Source organism: Bacillus rossius, chromosome 1 (genome assembly GCF_032445375.1).
Source record: "Bacillus rossius redtenbacheri isolate Brsri chromosome 1, Brsri_v3, whole genome shotgun sequence".
Taxonomy (NCBI): domain Eukaryota; kingdom Metazoa; phylum Arthropoda; class Insecta; order Phasmatodea; family Bacillidae; genus Bacillus; species Bacillus rossius.
This window is the reverse complement of record NC_086330.1, coordinates 255200784-255213251: the sequence shown is the minus strand read 5'-3', so window position 1 is coordinate 255213251 and position 12468 is coordinate 255200784. Positions and strand designations below refer to the sequence as shown.

At 33.2% G+C, this 12468-nt stretch overlaps 1 protein-coding gene across 5 annotated transcripts in view; it reads left to right on the top strand.

The window, feature by feature from the left end:
- The window catches only part of LOC134527486 (cytoplasmic dynein 2 intermediate chain 1), a 266130-nt gene that overhangs the window by 10026 nt on the left and 243636 nt on the right, over positions 1-12468 (top strand). For all 5 annotated transcript variants that reach the window (XM_063360204.1, XM_063360205.1, XM_063360203.1 and 2 more), the window contains exon 2: positions 9401-9848. In XM_063360204.1, coding sequence (XP_063216274.1) covers positions 9401-9848 — 448 coding nt within the window. The remainder of the gene's footprint in view (positions 1-9400; positions 9849-12468) is intronic.

The following is a 12468-nucleotide window of genomic DNA, read 5'->3' as shown; positions in this document are numbered from 1 at the left end:
GGAAACTGTTTTGCAAGAAAATGTGAGTGGATAGGAATGGTTTGACATCAGGTTTGCTTTTTAATATATGTAGAATTAATGTATAAAAATCTTCATATGTAATGTCACTGAAGGACAGAAAAAATACATATTGTTCTCAATTCAGTGTGAAATTGTATTTTTTACCTCTGAATAGAACACTAATTTAACAAGACTCTGTATGCTTAAAATTCCAAGTAGTATAGTGTTATAATTCTTAATAATTTCACACCACCACCATTACTCTCCCATCCAGAAAACACTGAATTTATTAACAGCAAAGCACTGTTGCCATTTTTAGCTGGCAACACATAGTGATACCTACAGAGTCCGAGCACTGGGATAAAACTTTCCCTACGATGCTGTTTGCATGCAATATCTGGTATTTTAGTTTCAGGAACATACAATATAATAATAGATTTTAATCATTTGGCAGTGTATTTAAAATCTTGAGCTCCGTTTACTACAATATTTTTTGAGGCTCAGATCTTAATATATCTCTTTTACTTCTCCGCTAACACCACCATGGGGCCCTTTTCCATGGGATGTTTCTGGTCAGCTGGAAAGCCAAAGTCTTCTTCATGGAAAGAAGATCACATATATCTGCTTTTGAATTGGCTTGCTGCACCATCAGAAAAGTAGTCAAAAAATTTTTAATTGAAACAGGAGCCTTGTCTTTAAATCTTCATTGAAAATGATTTCATTGAATGCATGCACACTGTCTTTATTATGGTTAAATGAATTTGATACTATTGCGTAGCAAATATGTTGTAAATGACCTTCAAATTTGTAGTATACTACTGCAATGAAAATTGTAACACGGGTGAACTCCAGTGAGCTTGCATGATTTCAGACTGCTTAATTAAATAATTTTCTGTGAAGTCTTCCAAAATAATTATTTTGTTTTCTGGGAGTGTTTCTTTTAAAGTTTGCAGTTCACTACATTGTCTTTTGAGCATTATAACTGTGCTCACAATTTACTGATTCAATGTCTATATGTATTTCTTGCTTTACAACTCTGCAATTTTCTGTTCCCCACTTATAATATGAATACTTCCATTGAACTCAGTGTCATTAAAATTAATGTCTAAATTTGAAGTTCCACAGTGATTGCATTCTCTGTCTACACAGTGAATATTATTTGTGTCAAATAATGTGGTACTTCCTCAATGGGCCCTTAAGCAGTTCAGCATTTCCATGATAACTACATATACACACATCCTGATCTGTAAGAGACATAGGAACTATATGTTCAGAGCATAAAGATTTGAATTTGGAATACCTATTGAAATATCACTGGATTCTTTCTTGAAAATACTGACTGCTTCACCAAGTTCACAAGCAATAGATGTTTCTGACACCGCATTTTGCATTTTGTAGTTTGGATAGTCACAAAGTCTTGCTGACCTGCACATTGCCAGATGATATCTTTTAAAAAAAAAGTCTTTTACGGTTTTCGCAGTTTCATCTGTAAAGACATCACGTCTTCATTTCCTTTGAACTACTGCTTTTTTATTTTATTATTGCTAAGCCCTGCTATATCCAAAAATTTATGTACTCAATTTGTTTGGTGACGAAGTCTTAAACAAATTTTCCAAGAACCTCAACAATTTTCCTTGGCGAATGAGGTAATGCCTTTTTCACTTACAGTTGCTTACGTATGGCACTTGGATAAAGAAGTGTATGATCTGTGCAGTTTTGTTGTCTTTTTTTTTTGTGCATCCTTTTTCATTTCTCATTCATATTTTCTTAACTTAAAAATACCTCCATTTTTTGTTAGTTATTCTCTCTTTAATTTTTTCCTTTCCTGATCTCTACGCCGCATTTCTCCTTTTTCTGAAAGTATCTTCTGCCTCTTCCCGCATTCCTGCATGTGTTGAACACCTGTCTTGCCCATTATTTACTACAAAAATGTCGCGGTTCGGGTTTCGAGAGGGTTGCTACGGTGTTGATTGGTAATGGGCGCCACCACGTGGAAGGCCACGTGGACCCGGCTAAGATCCGTCTCAGGGCGTGACGTCGCCCGTGTGAGGCAAGACTGGACCCTCGGTTAACTCCCGTAGTACGCTCAGACCTGGCCCGCTCTCAGCGTCAGGCACACTTATTTTATAACAAGTAATAGTGGGCTCTCTAGGCATCCCACACGCCTGCTCACGAGGTATAGGTCGCCACGTGGTCGGTGCAAAAAAATTACTAGAAGACAATTATAATTAAGATGTTTAATACGCGCGCGTACTCCCATACACAGTCTCACGAGATGCATCTACAAGATCCCAGGCACCTAACAGAAATAAGGCCCACACACGTGGCCTGCACAAGCGATCACTTAGAACGTTAAAAGTCTCATTAAGAGTTAAAGAAGGATTAAGTTAAACAGTCCCCCGACCGAGGCAAGCCCCGGGGATACGTGAAAGAGATTGAAAGTAATTAAGCAAAAATGGAATTAATGGTCAGCAAACAAAGAGTGAAGTCCCCGGGTGTGGAAGGCAGCGTCTTACCTGGGTCGTTGGCGGCTTAGAACTGACCGAGCGAAAAGCTCCCTCGAAGCAACATGGCGCCTTGTAATCTTACATAAAGAAATACAAAAACACCCCTAAAATTAAGATACGTTCTCCCATAGCTCTATTACTATTTAACATAGAGTTATTAATTACTTAAATTTAAATGCCCGGCAACGTCTTTAACTTACACAGTAAAACTTACATGCTAAACAAAACAAAAGCCCTCCCGCCTGTCAGTGGCGACACAAATAAATGGGGAAAAAATAAAAAGCTATACAATATAATTATTACAAATTTAGGGGGACGTCGCACTGCCGCTACAGCGCCCTCTTGAGGTGATTCGTGGCGCGCTATTCAAACACACAAACACACGACTACGTATCGAGACGGAGCGGCTTTCAGTACGGGAAGTGGGACGGGGGGTGAGGGGAAAGGTGGCGGAGGCTGACCAGGCTTCTGGGGCACAGGCCCGGTTGACGTCAAACATAACACATCACTTGTAAAGTTATAGAAATGTAAGTTATACCAGTTTTTCATTGTTTAAAGGATGTGTAACTGTACATTACCAGACAGAATTGTGAGCATAGAACAGAACCCCTTTTTTCAAATATATGTTAAAAGATTATAGATACAATTGGTGTACTATTTTTTTAAAATATGAATAGTATAATCTTTAAAATGTTAAATGACAGTGAAATAAACTTACCACATTTAACAAATTTGCTTCAGTAAAAGTTTCTTCTGAGAGTTAGTATTCAATCTCCAGCTTTCAGTAATGAAAATGGAGGGATAATGTCATGTGATAAAAAAATAGGAGGGGACAGGAAACAGTAATGTTGAGAAATTTGGTTGGACTTTTCCTTCCGTGATAAAAAAATGTCCTGTGACAGTTTGTAATTTTTTGTTATATTTTTTCAATAAAAATGTCAACAAATATGTAAGTGATTAATTAGATAAATTTTAATAGCACTTAGGAAAATGTGAACATACAATTTCATACCTTGATAATTAATGGTATTTTGTTTTAATTTTTTAGGGGGGTCACATAATCTTGTTATATTTATTTATACTTAAAAGTGTTTTTTTCTCTCATACAAAGTAACATAGACCTACAATGAAATATTTTATGAAAAGGAAATTGGAATTTAATTAATTATAAAAAAAACTGTTGTCCTTCCGTGACTAAAAATTTAACAATTTTTAAGTTTGAGCATGTTTATTAAACCAACGGATCTGCTAAGCTCTTAATGCAATTTGTCTACAATAAGTTTAAAGCCTGAAATACCAATTTTTAATATTTTCCTGATCTAATATTAAATTTCAAATATGCAACTATGTCCCACTTTATTGTGGTCTGACCTGACACAGCTTACCTAATAAGGGGGTGCTAGATATTTATTTGCCTGGATGGTTTAGTTATAAAGATCTTTATATTTCGAGCAGACATCGCTAAACTCATAGAGAAAGTCTAAATTTAAATATGAATGTAGGTTTCAGGTCTGTCTTGACAACCTACCAAAGACACTTGCAAAGTCACTGTGCATCACCTGTTGTATCAAAAGTTGAGATCATAGGCGAGCTCATCCTTCAACAGTGGGAGTGATCATATAGAAAATAAATTCTATAAAGAGTGGTCTTAAGAAAACTTTAGGTTTGGTGTTTTGCGAGGCTGTTAACCATAGCTTGTTAACCTTGGAACAAAAATTTATAAACCCTTTATTGCTTACATACTTAAAAGGAATACATTTATATTATTATAATACATTATAGTGATGTGATTAATAGTACTGTAAGCAAACAGAAACACATGGTAACAAAAATATTTTTGTTCTCTTAATTCTTTATGAAAAAATTATTATTTGATATTCATGGTTCACAAACTTGTGATGAGAGTGGTGTGAAAATGGCATGATTTGAGATCTCTGTATAGGATAAGGCCATGCGGATATGAGAGACAGTTTATAAATCTACATTGCACGACAGCAAAGAGAGAATACGGTTGCCATGCAGAAACTAACACAATTCAAATTGGTTTCCATAGCATTGTGTACTTGCACATCTGTATGTGTGTGTGTGTGTGTGTGTGTGTGATGGGAACCTGAAAAAGATCTTGGAATTTATATTTCTGTTTTTTTTTTTTTTTTTAAATAAATATTGAACACTCATCTGTAATTTTACAAGTCTTTCTCATATGTGTGTGTGTGTGTGTGTGTGTGTGTGTGTGTGTGTGTGTATAATGTAATGAACTTATTTTTAACATACAAAATTATAAATGTTCATTAAGTTAATTCATAGTCATTAAGTCAATAAGTTCATTACATTATATATATATTACTTATTTTTGGAATAAATAACATAACATTTATAATTTTGTATGTTAACATACAAAATTATAAATGTTATGTTATTTATTCCAAAAATAAGTAATGTTTGGGTTATAATTAGTTCTAATAAACTGTCACATTGTTTTATAATGATTATCTAAAAGTCTCATACGAACTTATTTTTACAATTTCAGTATGTAAGAAATGCCGGTTTTCCTGCAGGGTATAGAATAAAATATATTTACATTTATATTAACAAACACTTCATTGATTAAAAAACTATAATTAAATCCATATAGCCTTCTTAATATCACAGCATGCAAGAAAGAACTGCTCGTATGTTACAGATGATATATTAAAATCCTATTGCATTCAAATTCTTAATGCTTAGTAATATCTTTCTTAGTTATAATTTTAACTACTGCTTTTTTTCTGTGATACTGACAGTCATTTCTGTTTCATATCCTGATCATGCTTCAGATAAAATCAAAAGTGGTATAAAATAATTTATTGAACATTACTGACATCATAAAGCAAGCAAGTAATTTTTGAGTTGAAACAAAAAAACTCATTGTTATTTTGCACCACTTTTAAATTTTTGGGCAAAATTTCATATTTTGAATTGGTTTTTATATAATACAAATAACATTTATACCATAAATAATTTATTTGTGTAAAATAATGCTTGGAAATTTTTTGTGTTTTTTTTCTTGTTTTATATTTGCAGGAAGTTTATCATTGTAAGACTACCCACTAGAATACTTGTACTATTTATTACACTGACAACATGTTTATATAACCACCATACATATTTTAAGAAACACAGTTTAGTAATTTGGCATGTGGTGTTTATGTATTTTTCTATGTACTTAAAAATGTTTAATTAAACATGTTTTAAAAATCATTGGGTTCCGCTTACAGGTCGTATTGACTAATATATGAGGACAAAAACAGCAATAAACATATGGCTGATTTGGCTCCCACTAGAGTAATTTTCCCTTCCAAAGAAAGTGTTTCTGCAGTGGATAAATTTACATGCCAGGAAGTTCAGGATTGTTCACTGCCTGAAGTGTGTCGTGCTACAGGAAATGTTTGGAATGTGTATCATGGGCATTAACAGTCCTGTAGAAGTTTTTCAATGCATGATGCAACTTTTTCATTTAAGTAAATTACTGGAATATTATAACTAAATGGGTTGTTATTGAAATGTCATTTTCCTGAAATGTCAACAGCATGGTTCCTCAGACACCCCATGGAATGTCAGCTCCAGGCACTTTATGTCAACTCAGTGGATTTTTTTTGTTTCAAACATCAGTATTTTTCAAACCAACAGGTTTCTAGCATGACCACACTTTTTACACATTAAAGGAACATGTTAGCGATGTCATGAATATTAACATGTTTCTTGCATTCACATTTGCAAAATTCATGCAAATAATTTGTAAATATGAATATCAGAAAAAATCATGTTTTTCAACGTGAAAATAATAATAAATAAAACAAACAATTTGTATTTCTTAGCATTTATAAGAAAAGTTTTTTCGTATTCCTTTTTTAAATAACAACTTAAGTTTTTTCACAAAGGTAACATTGAAGTTATATCTCTGATCAGCCTTTACTTTAACATTAGGTAATTGGTAATGAAGCTTTAGACATATAAATAATTAATTTTTCACTAGAAAACTTTAAAAAAATATATAATTCAAACAGACAAAAACATATTCTTCTCTTAAACTTTTATCATTCTTTACTTACATATTATTTTGAGTTTTAGTGTGTTAAATAATCAATTTATTTTATGAAACAAAAAAAAATCATAAATTTAAACAAACGTAAATAATATTATTCTCTTAAACTTTAATGCCAATACTTTAATATTATTTTTACTTTTAGTGTAATAAATAAACTTCTTAAAAAAAGGTTATTTAAAAGAACAAAAAGGTTTTGTTTCTTTTCCTTCTTTTTAAATTTTCATCAAGAAGTTAATAATCACACTGAAGTAGGGGAATATTAAACTTAAAAAATAAAAGCTTCAAAGCAAGTTTCTTTTGATGTGGTGTACAAAGAAGCTCAGCACCACAAAACATACGCTCACTAGGAACACTCGGTGGTGTGACTAAAGTTTTCCTTGCTATAGGAAAAAGAAGCTCTTATTTCCGCTTGTTCACCCGCTACCATGTTAGAGAGTCAACATCATTTGCCACACATTTTTCCGCTAAGTATTCTGTCAGTTTTTCAAATTAAAATCTGAACAGGATTTTGATAACCAGTTTCAAGAGTACTTTCACTATCTACTTCACTTTCACTTGTATCCATCAATAAAGTCATTCCTTCCTTCAAGATACATGTTTAGTTGCTCTCGAAACTTCAGTGTCAGTTAATCTAGCACACTTTGAATTCGAACAACTTGAATGTGAAGGTGCGTCTATTTGACTGTCTCCAAGCAAATCCAAAATATGCTGTGTGACACAGTCTTTAGTTGAGGTATTTTTGACAAATTTGACTTTATATCTTAGGTCAATAATAGTCGCAGTGACAAACAGTATTTCATTTTCTAAAACTGAAAATTTGTGATTGAGCTCCTGTTTTTAAATGAATATCGAATCACTAATATATTCATCAGACGAATCAAGATCATTAAGAATTATTTCCAAAGTGGCAGTTAACAGAATCACTGATGATACAGAAAAATTGGCAGCACTTTATTATTTGGTTATTTCTTCAAATGGTCTTGATTAACTAATGAGTTTTTCTATGATCATCCACTCTACGAAGTCAGTTGTGGAGTTTTATTATTTGTGAATGCGTAAAGACATTAAGACTCTTTAACTTGCAAAATACTCTAACATATAAAAGGTGCTGTTCCGTCTAGTGGTACACTGTTGCGTGATCTTGGTGTTTTTGATTAAGACTTTGCTGTAAAGTTGCAAGCTCAACTTGAGTTGTATTTGAATGATGAAGATGTTTTGCCATCTTTTTGCATTTTCTTATGGCAGCAGCAACAGTTTCTTGCACTTTCAGCCCTTTAAAAAAAAACATTGTGAATTTTTTATGAAGAATTGTCAATGTGTTGAACATTTAATAAAGAAATGTATTCTTTCGTGTTTGCTCTTGCATCTTGAATTATAAATTGTACTTGTTATTTTGGTATTTCCCATGATGACAATATACCTTCAATTTTGTGAGCAATATTTTCTACACTATGGGGATGCTTATTCCTTTTGAATTCTTCTCTAATGCCATGACAAGTTAAACTCAGTAGTGACTCCAAAACAAGAATTGAACCAGATGTTACTAGCAAATTAAAGTTTTTTCAAATGACTTCAGCAAATTGAGTATTTTCTAGGTTACTTTACCACATAATTTACCGCAGATAAATGAAGTAAAATACTGACTATATTTTAAATTACAGGGTGGACACAGGTGCTTTATAAGTCTTACAAATCCAACACATTCTACAAAACTGAATGTCTTCCAGCACATCCATTTCACTAATTGAATTACCAACTGTTAAAGACTTAACGTATTATTTATCCCACTGTGTAGTTTTTTTGACATATTCCTGAAGCAACATCTATTTAATGTCAGAATTAGTATTTTGGTGGGAAGATGATGCCAAAACAAGTGTTCTAACTGCATTCTGTATTATTTTTTTACATTTTTCGAATTCACGAAATTCTGTTTTATGCATTGACTTAAAATGATTTCTCATAGCTGCTGTAATTCTTCCTTTCCATGAATAGTCATTGTTACACAGCTTGCAGTTAGCTTGTTCAGTACTGGAAAGAGTAAAAAATCTCCATATTTTACTAGAAGTAGATTTACTCATTTTAAAAAATCACTAATCATACACTTACCCCAGTATTGACTTGTTCCTGGTTTCAATCTGTCATTAAATAAACAGATCGGTTCAGCAATTCCAGGAATAAGATGTAAACGGTGATAAATGTGTGGTGATTTCATCAGTAATACCGGCTAGGGCAAGCGTCAGTCGCGCCAAAAATTTGTATCAACCCAGGATTTGAAAACTGAATAGTATTCACATTCGCAAATATCGGCAACAGATATATTCATATTCACATTCGCGAATGCCTAAATATTGAAATTTGTTGCATCACTAGAACATGCTATTGGATTTAAAATCCAAGCCATAAGTTTCAAAAACATCTTATTTGAGAATAACCCAGGAACATAAAAGGGAGACATCTTGTATCATATCTTTCATTATCTTTTCAAAATGCTGGACAGTTTCTCTTGTTTGTAAAATATGCTATTATGTGCTAGGATGTTTTAAAATGCATGAGTACTGTCTCTTTAAGTATGCTTAATTAATACTTAAACTAGTATTTTCGAAATAAGTAATCATAACTGTAAGCAGGTTCAACATTTAAAACCAGCTTACATTTATGAATTACTAAATCCAGTTTAGTGTTTGTAGTTATCTTTAAAACAGCATTATTTTATTTATATGTATTGGAAAGTGTAAGGTCGGGAAGGGGGGGGGGGGGGATACATCAGGTATGCAATGCTACAAAATGTCATTTTTTTTTTTTTAAGGGATCAGCACGTAAGGTTTCCTTAGTGAAACGAGAACAGAGTAAAGATGACAAGATTTCTTCTAATTCTAAACCTGCTAAAGAAACTGAGAAAAAAATGGCCAAATCTGTTGGATCAGTTTATGGTGGTCAGAACAAGCCACTGTCAAAGTCCAGAGACTTGTCTGTCTCCAAGGCAAAGCAAGATGTTGGTGATACAATGTCTTGGAAAGACAGAGCATCCATAGCCAAGAGGCAGCATGATGATGAGGAGAAGGCAATGAGTAGTCAGAGACGGGAGATGAGTAGCGTGAGGCAACCTGTCATCAAAAGCAGCTCGCTGTCTGCTGGGAAAAGCCACGATGCCAGGGTGCTGCCAGCCTCCACTCGTCCGGTCGTCAGGAGCAAACCTGCAGGCACTGGCTTTCAACCTAAATCCCAACCCACTAAGCTTGCTGCAACTTCAAAAGGTGAGGCTGAGTGGAAATAATGGACGCTGCAGTTGCTGTGTTCAGGGTAGTTGTCAGAGAACACCATCAGGCCAGTGATACTGTACCCAGTGCATGGTCATTGCATTGTCTGCATTGACACAACTCAATGCAACATATTTACTAAAAGTTATATTGTAAATGTTAAAAGCCAGGAATGTGCTTTTTTAATAGAAATTTGATATAATAAATAATGTTTGTATATTGTTCAAAAAATTAAAGTTCAGTATTTTTTTTTTTTTACTAGTAGATAATGCATTTGACGTAATTTTAGAGAATGGCAGGATCCAGATTTTTTGGGGGAAACGGGAACCCACCTTTCCTGAAAATGTTGGTAGGAAGTTTCTTTTTTCTGTATCCTGATTTTATTGTAGGACTATAAATGTCCATGTGCCGATATTCATGACAGCAAACTGTTTTCATAGAAAATTTTGCACTTTAACATAATTAAATTCATGCATGCTATAATAATGCACCATTTTCAGCAAAACTATTCACAAGCACAAACGAAGCAAGCAGTTTACCTACGATTTGAAACTTAGAACAAATACTGTAATTAGGTACCTGATTGCAAGGTGATTCAATTGCAAGGTGAGGCCTGAATTTTCCTTTCAAAACAGAAAAAATTATTTTTGATATGAATTTTTGATAATGGATTTGGATATGGAATTTGATAAAATTTTTTTGTAGGACTTCAATTTTTGTGTTAGAACCAAAGTCTTAATATAAATCAAAATCAAAATATTTTATTTTATTTGAAGCCTGGTGAGTGTATTTGACATTTCTAACAACACTTTCACACACGTATGTTAATACTTGAACTTAAAACATACCTGAATCTTTAATAACACTCTTTTACTGTTTTTTTCTTGGCAGTACACTTGAATGAATGTCATTAAAAATCAATAAATTTCTTTTTTCATATTAGGTACCTGTTTATTTTCACTAGCATTTAGGTGCATAATAGATGTAAAGATACACAGCTAGAAAGCAATGCTTCAGGGTAAAATTGTTCTTGGGAATAATTTCATAAAGTAATACTTAGATGTGTATTTTCATTTCATTTTTAAATATTTTATTATACATTCATCTATGATGCTTAGATTGTAATGATACAGGTTGTGTGTGTTGTAATATTCTGTCTGTACTTGTATAATTGTTTTTAAACATTTGTTAAGATTAGTATATTTTAATATAACATATATCTTTTTTAAATCACTAAAATAAATGATCCATGATATAGGTTTGCAATAACTTAACCCTTAAGTTGGCAAACAATACAAATTTAAAGGAAAAAAATTTATAAGAGAGTCAATGATTTTTTTGACAAAAAATGTTTACATTTAAGCATATACAATATTTTCCCCATAATTGTTTTGGAATATATTTGATTGTATTTACAGAGATACAGTGCCAAGTTGGTAAAAATCTACTCTTGTGTCTTCTCGGATACAATGCCAAGTCTTGTTAGAACTTTCATAATTCTTATGATGCCATGTTTGTTGGTTTATATTTACATTTTTTCAATGTACGATATTATTTTAACATATTTAAATATTAAGGCAACATAATGAATATTACTAAATGGTATGGTGCCTAATGTTTGAACATGCACAAAATAAAATGCTTATCCAGATTGTTTTATAAACCACATAATCACAAAATTGTTATTGTTTTGAGTGAAAACCTAAGAAGCAGTTTCTTTTCTCTACAAAAAACAGCCTGACGTTGCACTTTAAGCAAATCACTGAAGTCTGTCCATTAGTGCAGTAGCGGCATCTACCTTTGTTTGAAAAAGTCGGAAAGTGTCCCATTTCATCGTACCTGACATCTGTGCAAGGCCGATGAACCACTGGAGCATTTATCTTCCTGGGTGGTGGTCTTATTTCGTCCAAGGAAGGCCGACCTCGTTTACGGTTCTTCAGCAGCAGCCCTTGGCCAATTGAACACCTAAAATATTTCAGCTTTGTAGTTGCAGCTACTCTCTTTGAGCATTAGTTCTCGTCTTTAAACCAGCCACGCGTTGTTCACACAAATGTCAAGAAGCTGTGAAAAAATCACAATGTACCAACGATGCGATTTGAAGCCTGTCCTGTATAATGCTATCAGCATGTCAGCCAAATCTACACCTCCCATGTGTTTATTATAGTGTTTCACTATTTGCGGGCAAGGAGTTTCTTTCTTTTGGCGAGTGGTTTTGTCAAACCTTTTGACAGAGCTTGTATAACAGTCAACATATGAGCTACACAAAATCACTGCTTTATTGTCAAGCCATTTTACTATCACTACTTTTTGGTCATTGTCGAACATTCGACAAAAACTCCCTCTCCCATCCTTTGATAATTCCTTGTCAGATTTGAACTCACAATTTCTTAATCTGTTAGTGCGAAGAGTTCCTAGTGCGAAGATCCCTTTCTCTTCTCGTAAGTATCAAACTAAATCGGGTGAACAGAAAAAGTTATCAAAATACACAACCGAACAAGAAGGGTCAGGGATTTTTTGACATAAAGCATGAACTACTTTTCCACTTAGGCCGTGCACTTCTTCAGAATCGGTAAACATATATCCACTGAAAGTGTCTTGTCCACCATAGATAATGAAG